This window comes from Anomalospiza imberbis, chromosome 1 (genome assembly GCF_031753505.1).
Source record: "Anomalospiza imberbis isolate Cuckoo-Finch-1a 21T00152 chromosome 1, ASM3175350v1, whole genome shotgun sequence".
Lineage (NCBI taxonomy): Eukaryota > Metazoa > Chordata > Aves > Passeriformes > Viduidae > Anomalospiza > Anomalospiza imberbis.
Window position 1 is genome coordinate 116395585 of NC_089681.1, and position 27165 is coordinate 116422749.

Here is a 27165-nt window from a genome sequence, read left to right on the forward strand (position 1 = left end):
ACTCTCCCTAACTCATGCCAGTAGATATTTTACATTGGATAGCTATTGCAGGAATAACACATATGAAGTTAAGTTTCTTAAAGAACTATTACTCCAGTAATTTCTCTCACATTCAGGTCTGTGTTGGTTTGGCACAACCTGATTATTGGTAGCAGCAGGGCCACAAAGGTGGCTTCTGTGAGAAACTGCTGGAAGCTTCCACCATGTCCAGCAGAGCCAATCCGTGATGGCCCTGAAGATGGACATGCTGCTGGCCAAAGCTGGGCCGGTTAGAGATGTTGGTTACGCCTCTGTGATAACATATTTAAGAAGAAAATCAAAGTGGTGCATGCACAGTTTTTCTTAAAGTCAGAGAAAAGAAGGAGGAGAGAACATGTAAGGGAAAACAACATGGAGACAGCAAGGTCAGTGGAGAAGGAAGGGCAGGAGGTGCTCCAGGCACCAGAGCTGAGATTCCTCTGCAGGCTGTGGTGAAGACTATGGTGAAGCAGCTGTGCCCCTGCAGTCCACGGGGATCCACAGGGGATGCAGAGATCCACCTGCAGCCTGTGGGGGAGGTGCCCACACTGGAGAGGGTGGATTCCTGGAAGAGGCTGTGATCCAGTGGGAGACCCAGTGGAGGGAGGGGGCCCCTGCTTCCAGGCTCGAGCAGCCTGTCCTTGGAGGTCTGCACCCCATGGAAAGAGTGACCCGTGTTGCAGCAGTTATGGAAGGATGGTGTGCCCGTGGGAGGGACTCGTGTTTGCAGCAGGTACAGTTTAGCTGCTGCTCGTGAGCATGGGCCAGAGAAGTTCACAGGGAGCTGTCTCCCATGGGAGGGACCCCATGGCCTCACAGGGGAAGGACCCTTCTCCCTAAGCAGCAGAAGAAAACCTTGACGACAAACTGACCAAACCACTATGCCCTGTCTCCCTGCACTGTTGTTGCAAAGCAGTGAGGGGTTAGGGGGAAAAAGGGCTTCTTTTACTTCTTTTTCTTCTCATTATCCTCCTCTGACTCTGTTAGTAGTAAATTCACTTTGCAACTCTAAGTTGAGGCTGTTTTTCTCTTGAAGTGTTTTCTCCCAGTCCTTACCTCAACTCAACTCAATTCTTTTCTCTCCTCTGCCCAGCTGTGGCACGGGAGGTTGAGGGAGCAGCTTTGGTGGGTGCCTGGCATTGGACAACTGTCAAACCATGATGAGGTCTTATAGTATATGTATTTATTATTATTACAAAGACTTTACAACACGCGCAGTAGTACATTAGACAGGATACTCAAATAAGAATATAAAATGAAAAATATTTACAAAATAATCAGAAAACATTAACATTGACATTTGCTTTTAATTGTAGTCTACAGGTGGTATAACACAGGATCATGCATTTAATTTTCTAGCTTGATTAAAAGTAAATGCATGTACTTATTCATAGTTTAGGTGGTTCCTATTAGCTCTTTGAAGTCCTTCACTGCAGTGAAGGAAATGGAATATGGTAGACCTGAGTTCCAATCTTCATTGTTCATTTCATGTTGACCAGTGGGTTTTCTGCAATCCTGGGTTAACAATGCTCTTAGATATTATTTTACATAATAGGGCTATATAATTTTAAATGTTATATTTTTAGAATTGATTGCTTGTTCATATTAAACAGTGTTACCACTATCAAAACTCTCTAGAAATGTAAAGCTTAATTTATTAGTCTTCATTCAAAATACTTGAGAAATGAATTGGTGAATGCTGTTCAGAAAGGATTTTATATATCATTCAGCTCTACTAAAACTGAAGCAGATTCCAGCTTCCAAGTAATTTCTTTTTTAGTTGCTTATAACTTTTTTTGTGATCCTAGCAGCCAAGAGGGAATGCAGAGGAGATACGATCTTGCCAAATTTCTTTTGGCGGTTTAAAAGTAATTTGGTTCAAAACGTGTTTGGAATTGCATTACTTTTTTTTTTTTTTTAAAGGCATAATATCTGCACTAATACAATTTCAGAAGTGTTGAAATTACTTTCTTACTGTGTAGCAATCACTTCCAGCAGCTGGTGAGAAAAATAACCTGAAGAGTTTCCTTCCTCTCTGTTCTTTCTTTGCACAGTTGCACTGGTTGAAACCTTTTGCTAACTCAGCTGACACATTGGCATTTTCAAAGACATTGTGGGAATGTCATCCACTTGCAGAACAATGTGAATAGCTTCAGAGTCTGACCTGTTGTGTGCACAGGGGAATGTGTCACTCTTGAAACATAGCTACCTTAGGGAGGCGGCTTGGCAGGAGTTATAATGGCCAATGATGCTACAAAATTTACAATGGCAAATGAAGAATATTATATGTGATAGAAACAGGAGGGTTATTGAGATAGCCATAATATACTGTAGTTACTGAAGTATAAGTGGCTGTGAAAGAAAGGCCCAGATTTTTCACAAGCTGTGTCTGCTATATACCATACGTTGTATTTAAAGGAGACAGAATCATGGTAAACAATCATAGGCAGCTCCCTGCAGAAGGTGAGGATGTGTGGGAGACAAGGAGACAAAAATGACCAGATAGTCTTTCTGACTTAGAGACTGGGGGATGTGAGAGGAATGAAGGAAGCCGCTCCAGACCACTGGAATGACTTGCTGCTCTTTTAGTCACCTGGGGTTACTGGCTCTGGGGAGAAGCTAAAGGCAGCCCTAAACCTGGCAGTCTAACACTGCTGTAAGCATCTTTGCTTTTACCTGGAATACCTTTGCTTTTCAAAGTATTTAATAATCGAGACCCAGAAATAAACACTTTTTTTTTTAAATATGGTCCTAGCTGAAAGGTGGTGCATTCACAAACACAAGACTTCTGGTCTCAGCATGAATCGTGAGCTTGCTCCTCTCACAGAGGAAGACAACCATAATTTCCTGGCTTGCCAAGTCCATTCCTCTACAGTTGTCAGCAGCTATATCTTATAATTCTGTTTTAAAAGAACTCACTCTCCCAATTCAGCTTAAAAAGCTGAAAATTATCTGACTTCATCTTGCATATATTTAGGACAATTTGAAAAACCAGAGTTTGCTGGTATTTAGTATAACCCACTCTGTGACCCTCCTTAGCAGACTAAATGTGGTGAGATCTTAGCCTGGAGTCATAATAGTAGTTTCCCTCTTCCTGGTTTCATTTGGTCTCCCAGGGAGAAGTAATAGTCTCCCATGTGACAGGGGGAGGAGGAGATGTTCACCTTAAGGACATGCATTGAAAATAAGTCTGAAACACATTTCCTTGCACATAACCCAGCTCCTTACCTTGAAATTGCCCTTTGTATTTTAAAGTGGCTGCAGAAAGTCTGTGTGCAAGTCGTGGGCTACTAAGACTATCAGATCGCTTCAGTTGTTCTTGAGATTCATTTCAGTAGAAGTTGCAGGAAATATAGGTTTAATTCCTTTATTCAAACTCAGTAGATGGTTTGGGACAATTAATTTCCAATTGTTTCCCAGTAGAGCAGATTTACTTGTATATTAATGAGGCACAGGTGTTAGGCCCCTGGTGCCTGCATGCCTGGGAGGCATATTTAGGTTGTTTATCTAGTCAGCCATAGGTACTGCAAGGTACTCAAGCTTGCCTTTAACAGTTTATACAGTGAGGCTTTTTAATTTTTTGATGTTTTTTTAAATTTCCTAGCACCTGTTAAAATTTTAAAACTGATCATGTAGAAAGAAGTAGGAGTGATTTCAATAGTAAATAGCACTAAATGTTAAAGAAAGTCATCTTCTATGATGCTTAACTGCCCAGCTTGACATTAAGAAGAAAAGAAGGTTCATTTAAGCAAATACGTCATGTGAAGAGCTAATACAGTCAACAGTGTACTTTTCTGTTGCATATTTTTGGAATAGGTACTTCTTTGTCTACAGCTGAAACATGAATGTGCTTATATTAATATTCATTTTTCTTGTTTATTCACTGAACTGCAGTACCAACATTTTAGAGGAAATGGAATAGCCTCCATAGACATTATGAATTTCAGTAGCTGGCATAATTATAGCGATCTACATATTCATTAAATCCAAAGAAGAAATGTGTCCAAAAAAACAGCCATGCGTTTAGAAGTGGTACACAACTAAATATATACATTTTAAAAAGTTGCTTTCCTCTGCTTATCCAAAATTGTGTAGTGTCATATAGTCCTTAAATCAGCTAAGGCTTTTTTTATTTTTGTTTAAATGTTCATTCCTTTTGCTTTTGCAGTAAAGAATGGGAAGAACTATTTGTAAACAACAATTACTTGGCAACTATACGGCTGAAGGGGATTAATGGGCAGCTGAGAAGCAGCAGGTTCCGTAGTGTTTGCTGGAAGGTAAGAAGAGAAAATATTTATTTACAGTTTGTGGTTGCAATATATCAACACATTACCTGATGCGCTGGAAGATTATTGATGCAAAGAATCATGAATTTTCCAAGAGACTTCATCCCAATGTTTTTCTACTCATTTTTATAATTCATTGGACATTTGCTAACCACATGAAATTGCTTTAAAGCTGAATTGCAGGTAATAGCAAAAGAATCCGAGGAAAGTGTATCTTTGTGCTGGTGATATGTTTAGAATTGATTGCCACACAGCCAGCTCTCCTCCTCAGTATCTGTGCAGGGAAGTCATGCACTGGAAATAGATAGGAAGTTAGTCTAAAAAATTATGGTTCTGTGGAATTTGGACTGCTTTAAAATCAGTCTGACGCTTCTGCTAGCTGGTTTTCCCTCTTGTAAGGACTGGATGAGGAGGGAAGCAAGGTCTTCCAAAAGCGCAACAGCTCCTTGGGAATTTTTTGTTGTTTTTTTCTAAAGTAGCAGGGGAAGGAAGAGAGAAAGCAAGCAAGGTAATATGGGATACCTCTATAGAGTCCAAACAAATTTTTTGCAATGACATCAAGTCTTCTGCTGTGCACTAACTCTGATAGTAGAGAAATTTTTTTCTAGTAGAGTTACTGTGTGTTAATGCTGATCATTTAAATTACCTCACTTGGAATTTCTGAACCATCATTTTGGCACAGAGACCTATAAAAAGAAATTTAAAACACTCCTTATATATGAATGAAAGAAAGAGAAAGTTTGAAATTTGAAATATATGTATCATTGAACTAATTTAAAGTTAATGAAAATACTTTATTCAGTAAGCCTGGGGAATATATGCCACCTGCATTGTTTTTCCAGTTTGCTTCTTTTTAAGTCTCTAAATTAGGAGGCCATAACTCAAAGCCCTGAACTAACACAAACATCAAGTCCTTCCCTGTCTACTAATTAAATCAAGCTGTGGTTTTATTTTAGAAATGAGGCAGGGTTTATTTGCTTGTCCCAATATGCATTAGGGCTCTGTTGTTAAGTTCTGAAATTTTAATTTTTTTTTTAGTAATTTAGGAATATTTTTTGTTTATCAGTACTTCTGTTTGTCAGTATTACTGTTTCTTAACACTTTACAATGTGCAAATAAAAACATTGAAAAAGCAAAAAAATACTGGGATTTTTTCTTGCTTCAAATGCAATTAAATAGTATTTTGCACTGCATATTTCTTTCCAACACTTTTCAAAGAGACATGAAAAAACTGAGATGCAGGCATTCTCAAGGACTGTATGCAAAACTGCCTCTCTTACCTTTCTTGCAGAATTCTAGAGCATGTTTCATTTCTTACATTGGGTATATCCCTCAGTGTTTAGTTCCTGCTCTGCATTTGTGGTTCGTTTTAAGCACATTGCATTAGGTCATCGGTGTTACATAAATAGCTTCAAATTTCGTATATTTTTTTTCCACGTCTTTCCATTTTGTTTCTGCCTTGGAAGTCACCATCAACTTTACTGTAGCTGTAACAGTTTATAAAGCTTGAGTTCATGGTTTCAGCTGACTTATATGCTTAATTTTGCCCCATAGAACTGCTGCTGTTCCTAGCTACTTATTTATGGACTAAAAAGCACTAAAACCAGAAATATTTTATAGCTCTTTGCTTTCTCTTTCTTTCTGGGGTGATTTATGCTGTCTGGTAGGATTTATATGAAAAGCTATTTAAAACTGATGAAACTTAATGAATTTATTTTGTTTTGCTAACAGTTATTTCTGGACGTTCTACCGCAAGACAGAAGTCAATGGATTAAAACCACTTCAGACTTAAGAACTTCTTACAGTAAGATCAAAGAAATTGTAAGTTGGTACAAAATAGGTTCTCATGCTTTGGCATAGATATTGACACTTATGGCATAACATAAGCTTATAGCATAGGAGAGGATTTGATTTTTTTTTTTTTTCTATTTTTACCTAGCACATTACAAACCCTCGGAAGGCAGGACAGCAAGATCTGATAATCAACAACCCACTCTCTCAGGACGAGGGGGTAAGTTAACGCAACACACACTACTAAAACTCTCATCTTCTTCATACTGACACAAGTGAGTTCTTGTTGGAGTAGGCAAAATGGCAGGTGCTAAAATCTCCCTCCTAAATGTCCAAACTGACTTGTGCTAGCAATTGTTCCACAGGTTCTGCTGGACAATTGGAAATGCTCAATTCCAGGCTGATATTCTGATTTTTAAGGGCTTAATTCAGGGAAGGTTGTGGTAAGCAGAAAGGTTGGAAGGAAGGTTGTGGTTGTGCAGGAAGGTTGTGGTTGTGCTGGTCTATAATTAACTGATAGGCTTTTTTATCACTGTATGTTTTCATTTTATACTTCAAATGGCTCTAGTTTAAGGAGTCTTCAGTGGCTCTAGTTTAAGGAGTGTTCAAACAATCAATATGAAGAGAATGCTGTTAACAGAACAATGAAATACCCTCCTCTGGAAGATAGTTCAGCCTTGGACCATTTTTTTACTGCATTTTGTTATACCTGAAAAGCTTTTAAGTATTTTATAGCACATATCTTTAAGCTTTTCTATTAATTATGTTACCATTGTTACCATCAAAATTCTTTTTTATCAATTTCTTAAAATAATGCCGTGAAAATAAGTTTTTTGGCTGCACTTAAGAGATTTACACCTGAAAAGACTGTCTCAGATATCTCCGGTGATATTACTCCTGTTTTGTCCACAAACAGAATCCCATACTTCGTCTTCAGAGTGGTACTGTGCTCCTTATTTAATTTAGAAGGAGAGAGCTCTGCAGCTGTTACGACTGTGCACATCATGAAACTATTCTTGCATCCAGCTGGACAGAAAGTTGTGTCAAATGTAAAAGATTTAAAGCATTTCTGCTGTAGTTAGTGATTATACACAGTGGCTTAATCTGCTTTCTGCCTGTGGTGTCTTTCAGATATAGAAAACAAAGGTTAACAAGTCAGAATATGTGGCAGGGGATTAATCTATAAAACAAAGCCACTGACCAAATCAGGCGTAGGACTGAAGATCTAAGTGCCTTTGAGCCTCTGTTGTGTCTTAAGGTTACACCCATTTTGTGTCCTGATTTTTCTTTCCCTTTGCAATGCAGCTTCTGTTTGTTTCCTCTGTTCTGATGGCCCAGGGTGGGAGCAGAGACAGGGGAGTTCCAAAATGTGGTCTAGCTGCATGACAAGTGTTGTGAGTTAGAAAGGTACTCACTGAATGTAAGACATTATCAAAGATACTAATATTTTTTAAGTTTAGGTTTTTTACCGAGTTGTAACACAAATATAGCAACTAATTAACATGGGTTTTTGTTATTTTACTTCCCTCCCCATAGATAGCATTAATTTACTTTCTCTTTTCTTTCTGTGGAGCATAAGCCACCATGGCAAAGAATTACTTACTGAGAGGCAAGAAATTGTGCAAGTATTGTACAGACTCTGTACTGTATTTCATTCACTGGTGCTGCTGCTATTTGAAAACTTACCTAACCTGCATGAAGGCTGCTATAATAATTTTCTTCTATCTCTATTTTGATCAAGCTATTATCCCCTTATAATAAAGAATACAGTTTCCAGTACTTTTCTGGAGCATTCAATTAACAGCACTTTCTGACTTTTTTCTGATTAGCTTTTACAGTATATTTGTAAACAAGGCATGGAAACAAGAGAGCATGAAAATGGTCATAAGCATAGCTACAGAAGAAGCTAAACCTACTTCAGATTATTTTATTTAATATTTTTTATTTTGATAGTGAGCTTTAAATAATCTTGATTTTCCTATCATAATTTTCTCAGAATGGCCAGTCTTGGTCTTCAGAGTGGATTACAATGATGTTGTTTTCGTAATAGGTATTTGATTATCATACACTCCTTATATGATTTTGTCTCCACTAAAACAAACTAGCTTACTGCCAAACAATTTGTTATTATGGATATTGCAGCAGCTTCCAAATAAAGTCCTTACATCCATAGAAGAAGTATGGTACAGACCAGTGATACAGACCTTTTTCCTTGCGTGAACAACTCAATATTTTTCGGTCAAGTTGCTGGGTCTGATAAGTTTGACTTTACTCTGCCATACTAAATATTCTTCCTGGAGCCCCAACAAGTAACTCACAAACCTGCAGCCATCCAGTGAGCAAGTGCCATGAGCCTAGGACAAGGATCCAGGAATTTGAATGTTTTTATTTCTGATCCAAACTGACTTTCTCAGATATGTTGTGCTGGTCACTAACATTCTTTATCTCCCATAAAATATTGATATACCTGTCTGCCAGGAATGTTGAGGATTAATTAGTCAATATTTGTACAGTACTTTGCAGTACTTTGTAGTTTATAAGCCTTAAGTATCAGTAGAAGTCTTGGTTTCATACAATTATTTTTTCTTATTTCAGAGTCTTTGGAATAAATTTTTCCAGGATAAAGAGCTTCGTGCAATGATTGAACAAGATGTGACGAGAACGTATGTAGATCTTTAAGAGAAATTTCTATATATAAATTTATATTCTGCATTTTTAAGTGATATATATTATATTATATTGTGTTTTCTTGACTTTGGTTAGTGTAAATGTCAAGTTTGTTGAACATAAATGTGTGGAAACATACATTAAATGTATAAAAATACAACTTACATGGAGTAAAAAATGAGACAATTTAGCTGAATGTTAGATCCCAGAGATTTATAGGTATCATTGAAGAAAAGCTCTTCTAAATTAAGATATTAGGAGGTGTACTACTTGTGAAATTTAATGTCGTTTTCTGTATGAAGCAAAGAGAACATAAGAGAAACTGAAAGACCTTTTAAGTAAATTATGATTATAATGAAAGATCGAACAGATTACTTTCTTAATTCTCAACACAATACAATCAATAATAAAAAAGCAGTTTGTAATTAGTAAGGGAAATGTCACTCATGTATAAAATTTGAGAGGTTCTATTTTTATTTATCACTATTCTAGCTTTATTTGTCATATATGCCTTTTAATATTTGTCCTGATATTACTATGATTATGTTTTCATCTTCTTGGCCCTTAGGTCATTCCCGTTTAGAAACTTATTTGAGTTAGAACACTCAGTTCCTGAAAATATTTCTTTTCAGAGTGTAAGCATTGAGTAATGTGTAAATATAATTAAATTCAATTACTGGTTTGCTACCATGTGATATTTTACTGTATTGCAAATATTGTTCCTTATAACTTGAAAAAAGTGATGATAGTCGTAGATTCTACAAATCCCAAGCTTACACATTTTCATTTTCAGGAATCAAGTCATGCAGAAGAAATTATTGCAGTCTGGTTTTTGAATATTTTACATGTCCGTCCCTAGACCCATTCTTGAATGTATTTTGCCATGAGATGTATAATTAAAATCTGAGTATACTTTCATGTACATTCTCACAACAGATGGTATTTTTTGTTTGTTAAAGGAAACAGTTCGGGATGTTCTAAGATTAAAATATATATGTATCTAAACTATAATTGGAGAATAAAAATTTTATGGAGGTTATGGTGGATGTAAGATTATTATTTAAATATATATGTATATACACACAAATTCCAGGCTCTCACTGGCAAATGGCAGAGTAGTATTCACTGATATCAGTAATAGTGACTAAAGAAATTTTCATTTATGCATTTATACAAGTAATACCTATTTGAAACAATAGTAGTATATATTGTGTCATCAATAGCAAAATAAGTCAAGCAATGAAAAAGCAAAATTTATCAGTGACATGAATGTATTTTATAAGCTACATGCATTTTATAAGTACACTTTTTTGTCTAATCATAAAACATAGCATGCATTTTTACCTATACTTATGTATCTATTTGTCAACTATAATTATTTTAAGAAGCAGTAAGTTCTTCCTTCTGTGGCTTTAGAATGTAAAAACCCTCTCTTTTTATTTACATTCGTTAAATAAATCCCTGGAGTTAGAATTTTAAAAGTTTAAAATTCATCATTAGTTTACAATGCTTTTTATTAAAGGTTGAAATAATTATTATATTCAATTTCCGTAATCACTACTTTCTAGCTGCTGTTTCTTATTTAATGAATGTTTTTATATTCTTTGTCATCTAGTTCAGTCCTCCATCATGCCACAGCATCAAGTGTATAATGCTGTAGAGAGTGATGCTAACTGCACACAGAGTAGCAAACCAGAGTTCCAGCTATCAAAGCAGTAAAAAAATTACTGTATAATGCTTTTGTTAGAATTCCCTAAAGTGTAGTAACAATAAACAAGAAAAGTGACTACAATTAGTTTCCTAAAATTGGTATTTGTTTAAATTGGTTTAAACTTCAGGATTTGGCTATCTAAAGGCAATGGGAATAAAGTTTGTTCGTGTGTGTGTGTGTGTGTGTTTGTTCCTGTGCATTTTGAGAATCCTTATTTCACCTAATTATTTGGTTTGTGAAGCCTAGATACTCACAGCTGATTTAATCATGCTTTAGAGTCTGTGTACCTGTAAAACTCTAGGACACAAATCATCTCTTCCTAAAGCATAAATATAGTTTTTGTCTGATGAATCACACTGTGGAGAGGTACAGTTTTCCTCAGTAATTGTAAAAGGCTTCTAGCTCACCAGTAACTAACAAAAATTCAGTTTCCTAAAATCAGGTAATAGAAATCCAGTCTGTAATGTCTACATAAAAATAACAGCTTCCAATACTTGCAAGTAGGAAAGGATATTGTTAAGTTAGTCCCAACTCATTAGTGATCAATGTTTTTAAATTTTTTTTAAATATTCTGCAGGAATAGAAATCAACAGATTGGCCAATGCAAAAGCATTTAATGCAAATTAAACTTGTTGGCATCGCAGTGTACATCTAGAGTTACAAATGGCTAGATTACATTACCCTGTTTCTCTCCAGTATTTCAAGAAACTGAAATGCCTAGGGGGCATTCCCCATAGACAGATCAAGTCAATATCTTCTCTTTTGTAGTAGTATTTTTATATATTGTCTACTTAGTTTCTGCTTCAGGAGTAACAGTCACAGTTTAGGATGATGGAAGGTGTGTGAAGATGAGTAGTGCTGGGTGCTGGGGTTCCAAACTCTCCATCCCCAAATAAGAAAAAAAAATTTTAAATTGTCAACATAAAAACAGCAGTGGAAAAGCCACCGAAGAGCTACATCTTTCCTAAGTATGTGGAAGAGATGGTAAGAAACAGCAATCCATTGATTATGATCCCCATTTCTGTCTGCCACCAAATTTGTTTTGTGCATCCATTTAGTTGTTTGCCAGCCTGGTTCTTCAAATTTCTTTGTGAAATTCTGGCTGCCTCTGGTGCAGGCATGCCTAAATCAACTAAAGGAGTATTTTAAAAAGCTGTATCTGAGTCAGGCTGGTCTTCACTTTTAGAAAGCAGGGACCTGAATGCACCATTGTTTAATTGTAAAGTTGTGGTAAAACAATCTAGGGAAATTCCCCTGTCCTTATGCAGGCTTTCTGAGAGATTTAATTAAATATAATAGTCTCATGTTCATGAAAAGTATTCTTACCTTGCTGATTTGAGGATACTCTATTTCTTAAAACAGAACTTTAATCATAAAATGACATTTTCCATAAAAATCCACCCTGAACTGATAGTTCCCTCATGATCTCTTCTATTTACATTTACTATAATTAATACTTCAGCCAGCTTATTCCTGAGTTTGTTATTATCCTTTCTGTCACAATCTTTGGTATTACTAGATCCTCACAGATATCTCTGTGTATTTTTGAGTTTTCTTTGTTAGTCTTCTCTTCCTAAACTTCATAGGGCAGGCCTGAATAACAGTCCTTCAGAAATAATCACTTCAAACCCCTAAATTACATCGATTGCCATCTGCTGTAATGCACTTTTGGTCTCAGCTGTGTCCTTCCTTTACAGTAATGTGATTAGTACAAGTGCATACAAGTTTCCAAATGTTGGTCTACCATTACCTCCACCAGGTGCCAGGAAAACCTTACACCTCTCATCCCAGTGCCTCTTCCAGGACTTCAGCATCACTGTGGTTAAGCCACAGTGTCTTCCTCTGCCTTGGCTCTTGATACAGCTCCTTCATCCAAGGACTTCAAAGCACTTTCCTAGCCTTAATTAGTTCTGTTTCTGTGCTTGCCTGTCATCACCTCTGTGAGATGACCACAGTGATTAGCAATGTTAATAGTCTTATCTGAAGTAATTTGTTCTAATTTCCTCTGTTGTTTCTCTGTGACAGGCTTTACAATAGCCTTAAATACATCTGGTCTAAAGTGTAACATTGTAGCTCAGACCTGGGAAGCTTGTTTGAAGAAATCTTATTTCAAACCATGTGATTTAATTCTAATATTCTATATTTCAAACCTTTATTTCAGCACTCTAGCCTGAGGCCTACCGTTTTTGTCTTTTTCAAGTATTCTTCTGATTTTCTTTGTCCAACTCTACCATTTCCTTTCTTTTTAGTATTCTGCCTTTTCAGATTTTATTTTTTATTGCTCTGTATATCTGTGGAGCAATGTGGTTTGAGGCATTTGCTTTATGAAACATATTTTGCCATCTAGTTACTCCTTCAGTAGCAATGAAAACACCTATGTTTGTGCACTGATTCTAATATTAAGTAGGCCCTGCACAATTACTCTATTTCCTACCTCCAACAGTCAAGGAGCAGGATGCTCAGGTGAGAGTTGCTTCAGAGTAGGCACAGACTGGAAATAGATACATTTTCCAGTATGCATGTAACAGGATTTTCCCAGAAGCCTCTTCTCCTTATTCTCACACATGTTCCACTTCATTCTGGATCACTTAGGATATTTGCCCAGACAGATTATTTTATAACTGTAAAGTTTATTTGTAATAGCTGTTAAAGACAGTGAGATGTCTAATTGTGTTGTATTGCAACAGATACCAGTAAGAGATACATGATTTTAGGATACTGGTGTCATGTCAATTATGAGATATTTAAATAATCTTGTCATTAAATGATAATATTTTTTCAAATATTAAAGAAATACTGAACCCTTGTATATGCGTTCCATTCTAATACATTCTTCCACTTCTTCCATTGTATTTCATTCTTCCAGATGTCTAGCTTTAATGAGATTAAAAGGGATTAGTTATTTAAATATAACTGTGATATCATCATACCTGTGTGGCAGACTGGTGTATATTAAAGAATATGGTTCATCATTTTGGTTGCAAAACAAATGTAATGAGTCATTAGAAGTGTTTAACTCTAGCAGTGCAGAGCAGTGGGAACGCAGACAAGGGAGATGCTCTTACCTAAAACCTCTTTCAGAAGACCAGCAATTTCTGTGCACTCTATTGTTTACTTTTGCTGTATTGCTTCATTTTCAGCTTTCCTGAAATGCAGTATTTCCAGCAAGAGAATGTAAGGAAAATTCTTACAGATGTTCTGTTCTGCTATGCCAGAGAAAATGAGCAGTTGCTTTATAAACAGGTAATGAAAATACTGTACAGGTGGCATTCATTGACTCAACATTTTCTATATGGTTTGACAATAATGTAGCTCTGTGGTATCTGAAGTTGTATCATAATGCTGAAGTAATCAAAGAGCTGCTTGTCAGCTGGTTGGTAAGTAAGCTCATTGAATAACATATGCTTTCTCCTCATAACACCGTACCTTAAGTTGTTTTCTTTAAGGTTGCTAAGTTTTCTAACTTTAAATTTCTTTATAAACATCTTTTCTTTTTTGTCATTGGTTAAGAAAGGAAAAAAAAACAAAGAAAGGCTTTCTCTGCTTAGGTAAAGAAAGTACACAGCAGAATTTAAAATGGTACTGAATAAACAAAAAGTATAGTGACTTATGAAATTTAGACAAAGTTTACTATTTCAAGTTTTATGTAATATTTATATCACTTCCCCAAAGTGCTAAAGCCATGCAGTATGTCAGCAAAAAGATCTTTATCTAACCGTGTAGCATCGAAGTACAATGCAGCTGATAAAATCCTCTTGAGTGAAGGATAAGTAACTTTTACAAAGTTACTTGAAGAAGAGTCTGCTCAAACCATTTGTGATAAAATGGTAAAGAAAGCCTAAGTTGCACTAAGTCTGCATCCACAAAGTTAGTAAGTTAATTAATTCAGCATTTGTTCTGAAGGTTTTGAAGTAACTATAAACATGATATTGTGTTCATATAGCAAGACCAATATGCAGAGTATCAACCAAAGCATATTTGTATTTCTTTCTTCACACAATTATCTGTGGGCTGAGTAGAGACTGGCAAATGGAGGGATACTCTATGTGCATGGACAAAGGATAAACTGTAGAGGAGACAACTTTAGGTAGATAGAAAATTTGTCATGGCAAAAATACAGAGATTCAGTAAATGTGAAGATTTTTATGAAACAATCTATGCTTTCAGGCATGGTCAGTGACCACCTTGTCCTCAAGCTAGGGAATAGGCTTCTTTCATGGAAACAAAGGGCATGTGAGTTGAAGGAACACATACTTCTGCAGAATTTCTTAGAGATTATATAAAAAGTGGACTATATAGTTATCAAATATATGAAACATCTATCAACTGGTTATTTCTCATGTTTGACAGACAGTGAGCAAGGAATAGTCTTGCATAAGAACAATAAAAATGAGATCTGGGAGCTGTGTTTTGAAGGGTGCTGCTAAAAAAATACTTGGCAGTATTCAGTCTCCTCTTTCTAGTGAATATAGGCCAGAGTACTGATGATGGGGAAATGGAAGAACACATTCCAGCTGATTTAGTCTATCATTTATTGAACAAGAAGTATTATTTTACTCTTTGATATGACTTAAAAGGACTTAATTACCCTCTGCTCATATTTAAAATCCTCTTGATTCCTTAGCAAGAAATAATACCTTTCTATATAGGGATGGAATATTTAGCCAGATCAAATTTAAAAAAAAAAAAGCACTGCGTTTCATCACAAGCTGTTAAAGCTATTATTTTCTACTAGGTGACACCCCGTTTAACATAGACCATATTGTTAATAGTTATGGGATTTTATTGAATTAATGAGACTGTTATCATGTAGTAGAATGTCTTGCTGAGTTAATTGAAACTGCAGAGATTATATAAATGGTATTAATGAACTTTGACTGCCTGATGCCTCAGCTTTAATAAAGACTGCTTGGTGGGCTAAATGAACATAGGCAGATAAAAGAACAGGTTCAATTTTGTGAGCCTACAGGCTGTTGACAAAGAAAACTTCTTTACCTCTGTTTTCAACTAGTGTGCATCAGTAGTGTGGTAGTTCCAGGAAGGGATTGCTACAGGATGAAGAGGAGAGGAAGTGCAGAAAATTGAATTAATTTGGATAACGAAAAACTGTTATTTTAACCTCTCAAAGTGTGTTCAGTATACCACCCAAGTCTTGCAGTGCTGTGCCATGTCCATAAAATAGTAAATGACTGTGGTTTTCCTCTCTTGTTGTGGACATGTGCTGCTTTTATTAGGAGCTATGGTTTTTTCTTACCTCTTTTTAAAAGGGTGGGTTTGTTTGGTTGGATTTCTTAAAAAAATAACGCTCCTTTTAGCTTGTTAGTCAGATCCTCCTCTTTTGTCCCCGTGCTCGTCTCTTGCTAGATAACATTTTTTTCACGACCATCATTACCCTTCTCTGAATTAGCTGAAAATAAATGGTTTATGGTCAACAGGATATGTGTTTTCCTTCTTTTATCAAATACCTAGCTAGTAGTCAGTCTCCCTGATGTAGTGTTTTTACCACTCATGCTCCATTTCCCATACTATTATTATTATTATTATTATTGTTGTTGTTGTTGTTGTTGTTGTTGTTGTTGTTGTTTCCACTACAGCAAAGCCCAGCATATTTTTGAGAAAATAATGAAGGTTACAATTAATTCATCAGTAGCAGATCATCTCCAGGTTGTTGTCTCCACAGTGACCTGAATACAATAGATTAAGGAGCTTGTCTTCATAGGCAGTTTCTATCATGGGGACTGGTCCTGTCGTCATCTATGAGAATTCCTCTGTCTTATTTGTATGACCACATACAAAAGATACAATTGCCATTAGAATGATAAAACTTGGCTAATGAATGAAGACTGATATTTTTTTTCTGTCAGCATCTGTCCCTACCCAATGTTATCTTCCAAAATATTTGGAAAAAGTTGTAGTTCCTTGACAATTTGCATACTTACAACATTGTATTGAAACTATTTCATAGCATCAGCATTACAAGAAGTTATCAATAATGTTTGCTTAATATGCATATATACGTGCAAATTTTCTTTGTTGTAGGGTTTCTGGGTTTTTTGGACAGTGTGAAGGAACATTTTATTTGATGATGAAAAATATATTTGTATCCCTAGTCAAATGGAGTAGAATGTTGTATTACAGTTTTTAAAGGCAGAATCTTCCCTGGGATCACTGAATTTTTAAATAGCAGCAGTAAATGTAAAATCTAAAGAGAATAGTGTATTGTACTGAAGAAAATGTAAAAGCTACCCTTAGAGCTCTTCTGTAAGGCTGGTGATGAAATTCTGGTACAAGTTACACTGAAAGGAAATAGTGAAAATTAAGCTAAATCACTTGGCTAACTATTGTTTGTTCATGATTTGATTGCCCATAGAGAAGTCGATATAATTTTGAAATGCATTGATTCACTTGTCATTGTAAGAATGCTATAATTCTGGTTTTCTCTCTAAACCATAGACTGTATTATGAAATCAATATTTTGTTGTAGCTGGGAAGTGTCATAAAATTATCTGAGCTCTGTCAACTTATTTATTAACACTAAAGAGTTTTAGTAAACTGTAGCATTGAAAAAATATGTGTATGCATATTACACTGGTAGCTTTTCTTGCCAAGCTAAAAATCTCTAAACATTTGAAGTACTCTTGTAACTGAAAGATCAGAGGTATCTTTTTGAAATCCTGATAATTCATCATCTGTTTGTTTTGGTTTTGTTATATGTGGGCAGCCACATTATGATGCTATTTTATTATGGAGTTGATATATTATTATGTTGGAAGAATGTGTGATGTGCTTTTATCTTTTATAACTAATTCTTATTTTATGTCCTCTTTCTTTTTCTTCTGCTTATATGTTTACAGCTTAGGTGGTATGTTTTTTTTTGATAGTCAAGTTTTTTGGCATTTGCATTTTTCCTATTTCATGTTTAGAATATCAGGGTGAATAAAAGATTAGATGTGGAACTGTTAATTAAGCAAGGGCTAGTTATTTCAATCTTTTTGACACTTATATATTGTCTAATCCTGGACCTTTCTCATTTGATATGACCATAATATTTTAAAAAATCTAAGCTTGGCAATTTGTAATCTAACCCATTTGTGGTGTTTTACATCAGCTTTTGAAATCAAATAGCTATATTTGGTTTATTTTGTTCTTCCTAACTGAATTTCTCTTTAGGCTTCATCTTTTAAAGCAGTTCAGAAATAGGAAGGGAAAGAAAACATCCAAACTTGAGCCCTGCCATTAAGGCTTTAACAGTCATTTCAGTCCTGAAAAATTTACAATTAAATATCCTAGGATTTCTGTTGATGGCATACAGAGAGATCATCAAAACTATTGTCAAAATTGTCAAAAACTATGCATCCAAGCATACTCAAAATAGGTAATGACGTAGGGAGGGCTTCCACATCTACACCTCAGGTCAGTTGGGACCACTTAAGGAAAATCCCCATTACTTCCAAGGGATGTAATAAAAGTTCAAGGGTTTTGGTAGTTATTGGATCTGTTCAAGTACATATGAAGCTGATAAGCTAACTTACTAGTGTTGTGCACTTCTCAGGTGCGGTATGGAATATCAGCTGATACACCAGCAAAGCAGCAGGTAGCTTGCAAGCATGTAACACTTCCAGTTCCATGTCTGTCCATCACTGAGGGGGCTGGAAAAGCAAGTGCAGAGGCTTCCTGGCTTCGAGCTGCACCAATTAAAAGTAGAACAGCTCAGGAGACCCATCAGCTGTCATCTGACTCCTGACAGCAACCTGAAATGTTGATGTGCTTGATGGACCAGCACTACTGCTCCTTCTGCAGCAGGATGGATGAGATACTTTTCCTGGAACCCCTGTCTGCCCAGAGCACTCCCCTGAGTTGGGACTGAGGCTCCATTTGATGAAATAGTTGCACCCTTGAACTGGAGCACTCTTGGCAGCAGGTTCTTCTTCCTAAAGCTGGGCAAGGACTCCAGCCAGAGCCAGGCCCAGCAGGGGTAGCCTGGGCCCTTGGCGTCAAGCCCCTGCTGTAACTGGTGGTTTTGGACAGAGGTCAGGAAGTTCCTCCCCTTAGAGTGATCCATGTGTCCAGAGGCAGACAGACAGATCTCAGTCCTTCATCCCACATCCCTTTCATCACCAAAGAGCTCCCCTCCCTTCTTTTGTGCAGCTGACACCCGCTAGGCTTTTGTGGCTCCTACCTGCGGTCCTAGTCCCAACACTGGGATCCCAACCCTCCTGGGTGGCCTAGCCATGCTTCTAAAGCCAGCCCAAATCCTCAACTGCCCACCCATGTTTTTTGTTCTGATTCCTGTTTATTTCTATGTTTTTTTCTGTATCTTAATATAGATTGCATATATAAGTAGTACTCTGCAGTGGAACAGTACCAGGTCTTCTATGCATTGTGTTTAATGAGTTTATTTTGAATATTGACATAACAGCTTATGAGAAACTGAAAGAGAGCTGAAAAAACCCAAAACCTCATTTTAATTCTCATGTCTTTAGAAATTAATGTTTCGTTTTCTTTCCCAAATAGCTACCCTTGTCTCCTTTGGAGCCTACTGTTACACTTTTGTTTATGGTTTTGGAACATTATAAAATACAAAATAATTTTACATTTTGTGATTTTTCCCTATTGCAGATCTCTGTACTGTAGATCATTATTATAATTATCATAAATAAAATTCATATTTATGAACAAGGATCTTGAAGTACGCTGCCAGGTGCAGGGTTGCCTACCATTGCCAATTTGTTGTGTGCTGTGTTAGAAGAAGGGAGACTAACTTGTTTCTGTATATTATAGAAGAATAAACACTTGTATTTAATCAGAATTTAAAATAAAAGCCATTGATTATGAAACCGTTCTGTTAACAGTGTGAATGAATGCTCATGTTTTTAGTTAGTCTGCACCTAATATTGCTGTCTGCCTTATGCTGTGCATTATGAACTATTATATGACTGGAAAATCTAAATATACTTTTGCTTTTCCTTTTATGTTTAGGGCATGCATGAACTTCTAGCTCCCATTGTCTTTATTCTGCATTGTGACCACCAGGCTTTTTCACATGCCAGTGAAGCTGCACAACCAAGGTAAGCATTGTGTTCTATTTGTATAAATATCATCTTTCTTTAAAAAATAAATTGGCTGAACTATAGCTTATAAATATGTGCTCCATAATTCTTTGTTTATAATTCATAAATTAATATCAGAAATCATTGCATCCTTATGCTTTGATGGGAATGTCCTTATTTCATCTTTCCTACTACAGCTTCTGAGATTTAGACATTGGCCCCTTCACAGACAGTGGCTGGTGAAAAAATGGGGAGACAAGAACTCTAAGGAAAACCTTAATCTCAAAGCTTACATACTTGCCTGCGGTTCTACCTCATCCTTATGGCCAGAAGTGGTTTTGTTTTTGTCACTGCAGAGAGTAGACAGATTAGTGAGCTCCACTCATGTGGACATCTTACCACCAACTCTCTTTCCTCAAATCTTAAAAGGGGAAATAATCATTGAAGACACATTGTTGGGATTGATATTTCTTTCATCACCTGCAGTGTTGTAGTTGTGATATCCAACTATTCTTTGACTTGATAGTGACATTATGTTTACCCATCGATCCTCCATTTCATTCAAAAGTGTGTATGTGTGTACGCATGCAGTCATATATATATATATATATATATATATATATATATATATAAAATATTGCATCACATGATTGCCTGCTTTTATTCTTGCCCCATATGTAAGGCTTCTGTTTTTATTAAAAAGAAAAAAGAAAAAAGAAACCAGTTTCATTCTTGTGATATTTAGGACATTTCATTTGTTTTTTTGCACACTGGAGCCCAGCAGTGAAAAAAAAACTAATTTAATTATGTGTGCAGTATAATATAACCTCGTAGGTACCCTGCAAAGTGACTGCCCAAAGGGAGTTAAGCATTAAGATGATTATTTACAAGTGTGTGTTTTTATTCAATGTCTGTCCTTAGATATCCTAAAATTACCTAGAAGATGCTCTTCAGTGCTAAGCAACTTAAAATAACCATGTGTTATATACAGCATTCTGTTCCATCCCCACTGAAAAAGTAGAGCTAAGCAGCAAAGTAGATGGAAAAGAGGTGCTGTCACTGATTAATTGCTGTTAAAGTACAATAAAAATACAGGCTATTAAAACAAAATAAATTAATGTTTTGATACTGCATATTTGACCAGTAACCATATTTTTTTTGTTTGGGATAAACAGTGATAGATTGTGCAGCAATCAATTATTCTAGATCAAGCATATTCAAATAATACATTGTGACATTCAGTAATTTGTTATTTGGAATAATTAGATGGTTACTTCATTGTAGTGCAGACAAGGCAGCTAATTTGTTTTTGATCTTTATAAAAAGGAAAGACTTCATTTGTTCAATGGAGTTGCTCTTTTTAATTAAAAAGACTAGTTTTCTCATTTGCACTTTATATGAAAGTTGGCTTATAAATACATAATAGTACATGCAGAACGCTGACCAAAAATAAACATTCACATTCGGATTGTTCGCTGTTGCCTTTTTCAGTGAGGAAATGAAAGTTCTTTTGAATCCTGAATATCTGGAACATGATGCCTAGTAAGTTTTAACAAGTTTCTTTACATTTAATTTGCTCTTATTTTCAATTAACACCATTATTTAACACCAAGTTTGTGGGTTGTTCCCTTTCAGTGCAATGTTCACACGTCTTATGAAAACGGCAGAACATTGGTTTTCAACTTTTGAACATGACAGTCAGAAGGTAAATATTGCTTTAAAATGTACATACTGTGTTTTTAAGCAAATGTGATTTTAATATGATTGATGTTATTTAAAGCTTACTAGACCTCTCTTAACTTGGTTAAAGCAGTCTCAAACAAGTTTACAGTCTTTAAAGGTTCTTCAGAATTTGGTCATAAGCACTTGTGGAGCGACTTCAGGTGAGAGTTCCTATCTGTTGAAAGATCACTTGGTAATCAAAAGCCAAGTGTACAAGCATAGATTTTTCTGTATATAAGTGATGTCCTTGCATAGCATTTGAAAGAGTGCCTGTCATAGGCATTTCTGTGTGCCAAAAACCTGTGCAAATGTTATGTTAAATCAATGCCTATAGGTAAAGTATTAAGGTGTGAATTATTTTCAGCTGTTTACAAACAATTTACTTTGAAACCAAAACTTTAACCATATACTGTCTGTCAAAGTTCGGGGTGTATCTTTCCTTGACATGATCACTCAATTTCCTTCAATTTTTTTTTTCTTAACCTTAGGATATTCAAACAGAGGAAATGTCTGTGCATTCAGATTTCTGGTGTATCTGTACCGACACTACTGTCTTTAGTATGTTGCTGCTTTCATAAAAAAGCTTTTGCAGTGGTCTGCGTTTAGTTCTACAGAACTCTTCTTTGCAAGGGCCTTCTAGAGACTATCTAGTCCTTGCCTGAATTTTTTCATGCATGCCAGGAAGGACAATTCCCTCAGTCAGTTGCTCAAGATTTCCTTTGATTACTTCTTTTCTTGTCTCTTTCCATATATATGTTTCTCTTTTTTTTTTTTTTAGTTCTGGAAGATTGTGTGATGGAGCGTATGTGTGGAGGTTCTAGCAAAATATTATTAACAGTATTATGGGTATTGCCAAGACTTTCAGTGTATTATATCCTAAAAGAGTTGTCCTCCCAACTTAGTTTCAGTTTGATTCACTTCACTATTTTTCACATGAAACATGCGGAGAATATGTTGAGTTAACAAAACTTCACGAGAATTCAGTTGGTTATGTGTGTCCATATGTGTGCACCTAAACCTGTAGTTGCAAACTGTAATTAGGGAGTACTCGTTTGAATGGTGGTTTTGTCAGTCTAATGAAGAAAAAGTTGTTCACCGAAGACTCATTTAAAACCATCTATTTCCTTTAAATGTTTAAAATATTATATATTTTATCAGATATGGAGCATTGATGTCTTAGCCTAAACTATCTACAGTTATAAATTATTTGGATTTTTATATAATTTCAGTAGCTAGGGATAAAGCATATGAGATACAAATTTTATGAGGTTACTACATAGGCACTTTTGTTTCAATAACAAGGCTGTGAGATATGTTTCCCTGAGTGTAGCTTTTCAAAATTCAACGTATCCAAATATATTTGTTCCAGTTTCTGTGACAGAGGTGGTAAACTCTGAGGTTGAGTTTTATTCCAGGAAACAACTAGGTCTGCTTACAGATTTGCAGTGCCTGGGTAGAAGGTGAAAGTTTACATTGCCCTTTCCAGTCCTTTCATGGCATAAAAAATTAACAGTGCAAAGTGAATGGATTAATATCGAGTTGTTTGTTCTTCTTCTTTGCAAACATGTATAATCTTTAATAATCCTTTCTTGTACATATGCCTTTTGCAATCATGACTTTGAGGGTTAGCTACATAGTAAAGTGTGAATCTTCACAAAGGAAGCAGTGTAAGCGTGTGCTCTGAGAGACATGTTACATTTTACAGCCTCTAACAGTTGTTTCCATTACTCCCAATTGCCATTAGAGGAGGTTTTCCAGCTACTCCATTCCCTAGTGGTTAATGAGAGAAATCTGTCCTCAGTTTATACTTGTACTATGTCCTAGCCTCTCTTTACTGCTGTAGCATTTATTTCCTAAATGCATGAATATATAAATTGTATTAGTATGCACTACCAGCCATTCCAGTTCGTGTTGTGGTAGGTAATGTTTTGTGACAGGGCTTGGTTGCTCTGTTCCTAATACTTAGCTAAAGTTTTCAGCTGCATTTCACTGGTATTCATATTTAAACCATTCTTAGGGGTGAATCTGGTGCTCTCCTATAAACAATACAGCACATTCTGAGCCATCCCTCATTTTTTCTTTTTATTGTGAACCACACTCTCTTAGTATTGATCATTCATATTTCATGTTAGTCATAGATGACTAAACACATGCACTCAAATCTTTTTGAAAGACCTGAATTCTCACCAAAAAAATGGATGTTTTCTCTCACATGGCAGACAATTATGTAGTGAGTATGAGCAGGAGCACAGTATTGTGTTGTCCACTTGGCTTTAGGCACAGGCACTGTGAGTCATTTCTAGTTAAACATTTTGGCGGCTTGGTTTTATTAGTTTGTCTGAGCATCTTTCTGTTTGGGCTGTTTGTTTCACACCAGCTATGTGATTTTTGGAGCAATTTCAACTGACTAGAGGTATTGTCATTTTCTCAACCAAATTGCATGAGAGGCGAAAACAGACATGACTTTGTTGCACTCTAGTCTTCCACCGAGCTTCTTGGTGGAGTACATGGAATCAGGAGGCATGGACAGGGAATGCTGAGTTATTGGCTGCAGCTGCTTCCTCACAGATTCTGTCATGCCTTGAAGATTTCTGTTAATAGGGTTAATTTCTGAGATGCTGATAAACTGCATTTTGATGGATACCATTTACTTATCTCATGCTTTTAGCAATGGCAAGCCAGCTTATACTATTGGATGCACTTAGCCATGTTTGATAGTCAGTCAGTCTGACAGTCAGCAATGTGTCAGTGCTGCATTATGCCAAGGTGCACAAATGCTGCAAGTGACAAATAACTCCAATTTTGGCACAGTGGAAGCTTGCATTAGTTTTTGATATTCACAATCTTCTGTCACTTGAGCCGGGGTTTAATAATCTGTCTTGTAATTTTGTAAAGATGGCTTGAAACCCACAGACAACTAATGGTGTAAAGACTAAACTGAGTAATAGCTAGTCTTTTCATATTACTAGTTCAAATAAGCAGAGGGATTCTGATGTTGAGCTTTCCACATAAGGTTTTATACCTATAATAAAGAAAAGCTTAAAAGCACAGGTCTTCAGAGTCATCGTAGTTCTGAATGCATGAAGTGGTGAAGCTGAAGTTAAAGTCAGTTTGAATAAACCATAATAATGTTCATACCCCAGATGTGTGCCAAATGATAGAATTTGCACAGACTACCAATACATAGAATTACATACTTTTATGATTGCTTTCACACATAAATCCATATGTTTATGAAAAAAATCAATATAGACTGACATTTAACATTAAGGCAATATTACAATATCAGGCTTTAAGAGCGGTTTTCTATATAGAAGATTAGTGGCCACCTATTTTCAATATTTTGCATTCTTGCATGTGACCAGGAAAATAGTGAAATGGATCTGAAATTATAGGAAATAGCCACACAATGCAGAAATAAAATTCATGGTATGAAGAATGCTGCCTAGCTTGGTAAGAAAGAATTTACTAGAAAAGAATTTTAAATAAGGTAGGAGAAATGTGCCTGCAGCTGTGAAGAACTTTGGCATTTAACTAAGTAACAGCATTGCTCATTGGCCTCTAAGACACTAGATGTTTTATTTTAAAATCCTATTTGTTAGAATAGCAAAGATTTTGAATAAATACATGCCATGTCAGTGAGCTTTATTTGACAGTCTGAGGGAGCTTTTGTCAAGTGATTTCCTGGAGTATCTTAAATGGATATGTCTTGATACCACAATATCATGGTTAAACTACCACACTATAACAGACAGATCAGTCCCTTCACTGCAATTGCCATAGCAAAGCAACAATTAAGCAGATTTTAAGATACAATTTATATATATATAAATATATACATATATTTTTTTAATATATATAAAATTTTTAATCAATCAGGTCCTTAAACAGAAACATATTACCTGAAATCACTGCTGAACATCCTACCATTATTTCTGCAGTAAAGAAATCTAATAATTAAGAAAAGGTACTTCCAGCAAAGAAGATCAACGCAAAAGTAGACTTTCTGGTAGACATTATTGAATGTTCAATGCCCATTTTTATGTTAAACCATGTTGTAAGTGATTTTGAAATAACCATAGGAAATGACACTAGGAGTAGCTTACACAACAAAAACAAACTGTCTTTGTTATTGAAAGTTAAAAATATTGCTCTTTTCATAATATTGAAGCAAGTGAATTTGTATCTAAACAATGTAAAGTGCAGTGAAGCCTCCTGGAATTATTAACCCCTTGAGCTGGATAAGGATTCTCTATTAATATAGTGAGCAAAAGTGTAGAAAAACAGCAATTGTTTTTCAAAGTGAAACTTTTGGGTCAGAGATCATGATGACAGATTGTAGCAAAGTCATTGCAAAATTCTTCTCTTCTTACTGTTCCAATTTTCCCTGTTTTATAACCTTAACATTGTTCCTAACACTTTAATTCTCTCTTTTCCTGCCCCCCCCATCTTTCTCTTGATAGGTTTGACTTGTCCTTTTTTATTTTTGGTTCTCCTTTTTATATGTTTCCTATTCAGTGCAGTTCATTACTTGCTGCATTTCTTTCTAGCATTCTGTCTCTTTTTCAATAATACTTCACTCTTTTGAAAGAAGAATTGATTTAAAGCAGTTCGTGTTCAAGGATGCTAATACTCCACTGGTTTTCACTTGATATGTGTTGTGTTGTGTTGTGTTGTGTTGTGAACATGGCATAGTTTGCACAGCCCTCAGGTCCAACCAACTGCTGTCTCATTGTTCTATTTCTTTTTTCCTTTAAAAGTTTCTGATGCTTTATCAAAGCTGTGTAGGTTTTAAGGTAAAGCCAGCAGATTTTCTGTGCAAGGGAAGCCTGTTTAGAAAGGATTGTTTGAAAATAAGTTACTTCCTATTTGGTATGGAATTTATTGTCCTCTGAGGGCATATATTCTCTACTGAGTTACCATTCATCTGCTTTATTCTGGACTGACTCAGACTGCTGATATTAAAGCTAAAATAAAGCTGTCAACACTTTGTCAGAGCATGAAAAGTAAAGCATGCATGTAAAAATTGATGTGCAGAATGACGGGCACTCCTTGGCACTCCTGGGAAGGGGAATCCTACAATACCTTCTGCAGAAGAGGATGCTTGAGATTCCTCTTATGCTGTAAAAGAAATGAGTTATTACTATGTTTATTTGGAAGCCAGTGTTTACAACAGATGAAATCTCCTGCACACAGTTCCTTTAGATAGTAAGACTTCATGGGTTTTTCTTTTTTTTCACCCTCTTATCTGTGTCTGCAGGAGAAAGATGTGATGATAACACCTATGCCCTTTGCAAGGCCACAGGACTTGGGGCCATCTATTGCTATTGTAGCAAAAGTAAATCAAATTCAGGATCATCTGCTGAAGAAACATGATATTGAGCTGTACATGCATCTGAACCGACTGGAAATTGCTCCACAGATTTATGGACTGTAAGTGTTTGCAAATCATTATTTAATATAATTCCTTGGGGGTTTTGTTTCACTATATTAGGAAATTTTTCCCCTTAAAATTTTTGGATTATAGGAATAGGACTAAAAAGAGGTATTTATCTCTCAGAACTTATTTGTTTTGCAACATTACAGTAACTGCCACCCTACTGCTGCAGTTGTGACACTGGCATTTCCAGTGACGATAAAGTCCATTCAGCTACATGTTAGAGACCCTGATGACGACTCCCAAACTTTCTGTATCAAGTAGAGAGTCTGCTTGGAGTTCTTCTGTAAGAACACATGGGATAATAGGACATAAAAAACTATTAGCATTGAGTGGTTTATATACTTAATTTTATCACCAGTTTAACATCAGTGAACTTTTTCCTATTGTGTTATGGGGTTTTGGATGTTGGTAATGCAGGGGTAGTGGCATGTTAAAAGTAAAGGCAGAGGTATAATAAATTGTCTGTGTACAGGGTCAGCC

General features: G+C 35.9%; 1 protein-coding gene across 7 annotated transcripts in view; it reads left to right on the forward strand.

The window, feature by feature from the left end:
* Positions 1-27165, forward strand: part of TBC1D5 (TBC1 domain family member 5) — a 317263-nt gene that overhangs the window by 170952 nt on the left and 119146 nt on the right. For all 7 annotated transcript variants that reach the window (XM_068207556.1, XM_068207547.1, XM_068207565.1 and 4 more), the window contains 9 exons: positions 4187-4295; positions 6036-6125; positions 6244-6315; positions 8691-8758; positions 13614-13716; positions 19453-19541; positions 21015-21065; positions 21159-21228; positions 26506-26678. In XM_068207556.1, the coding sequence (XP_068063657.1) occupies positions 4187-4295; positions 6036-6125; positions 6244-6315; positions 8691-8758; positions 13614-13716; positions 19453-19541; positions 21015-21065; positions 21159-21228; positions 26506-26678 (825 nt within the window). The remainder of the gene's footprint in view (positions 1-4186; positions 4296-6035; positions 6126-6243; positions 6316-8690; positions 8759-13613; positions 13717-19452; positions 19542-21014; positions 21066-21158; positions 21229-26505; positions 26679-27165) is intronic.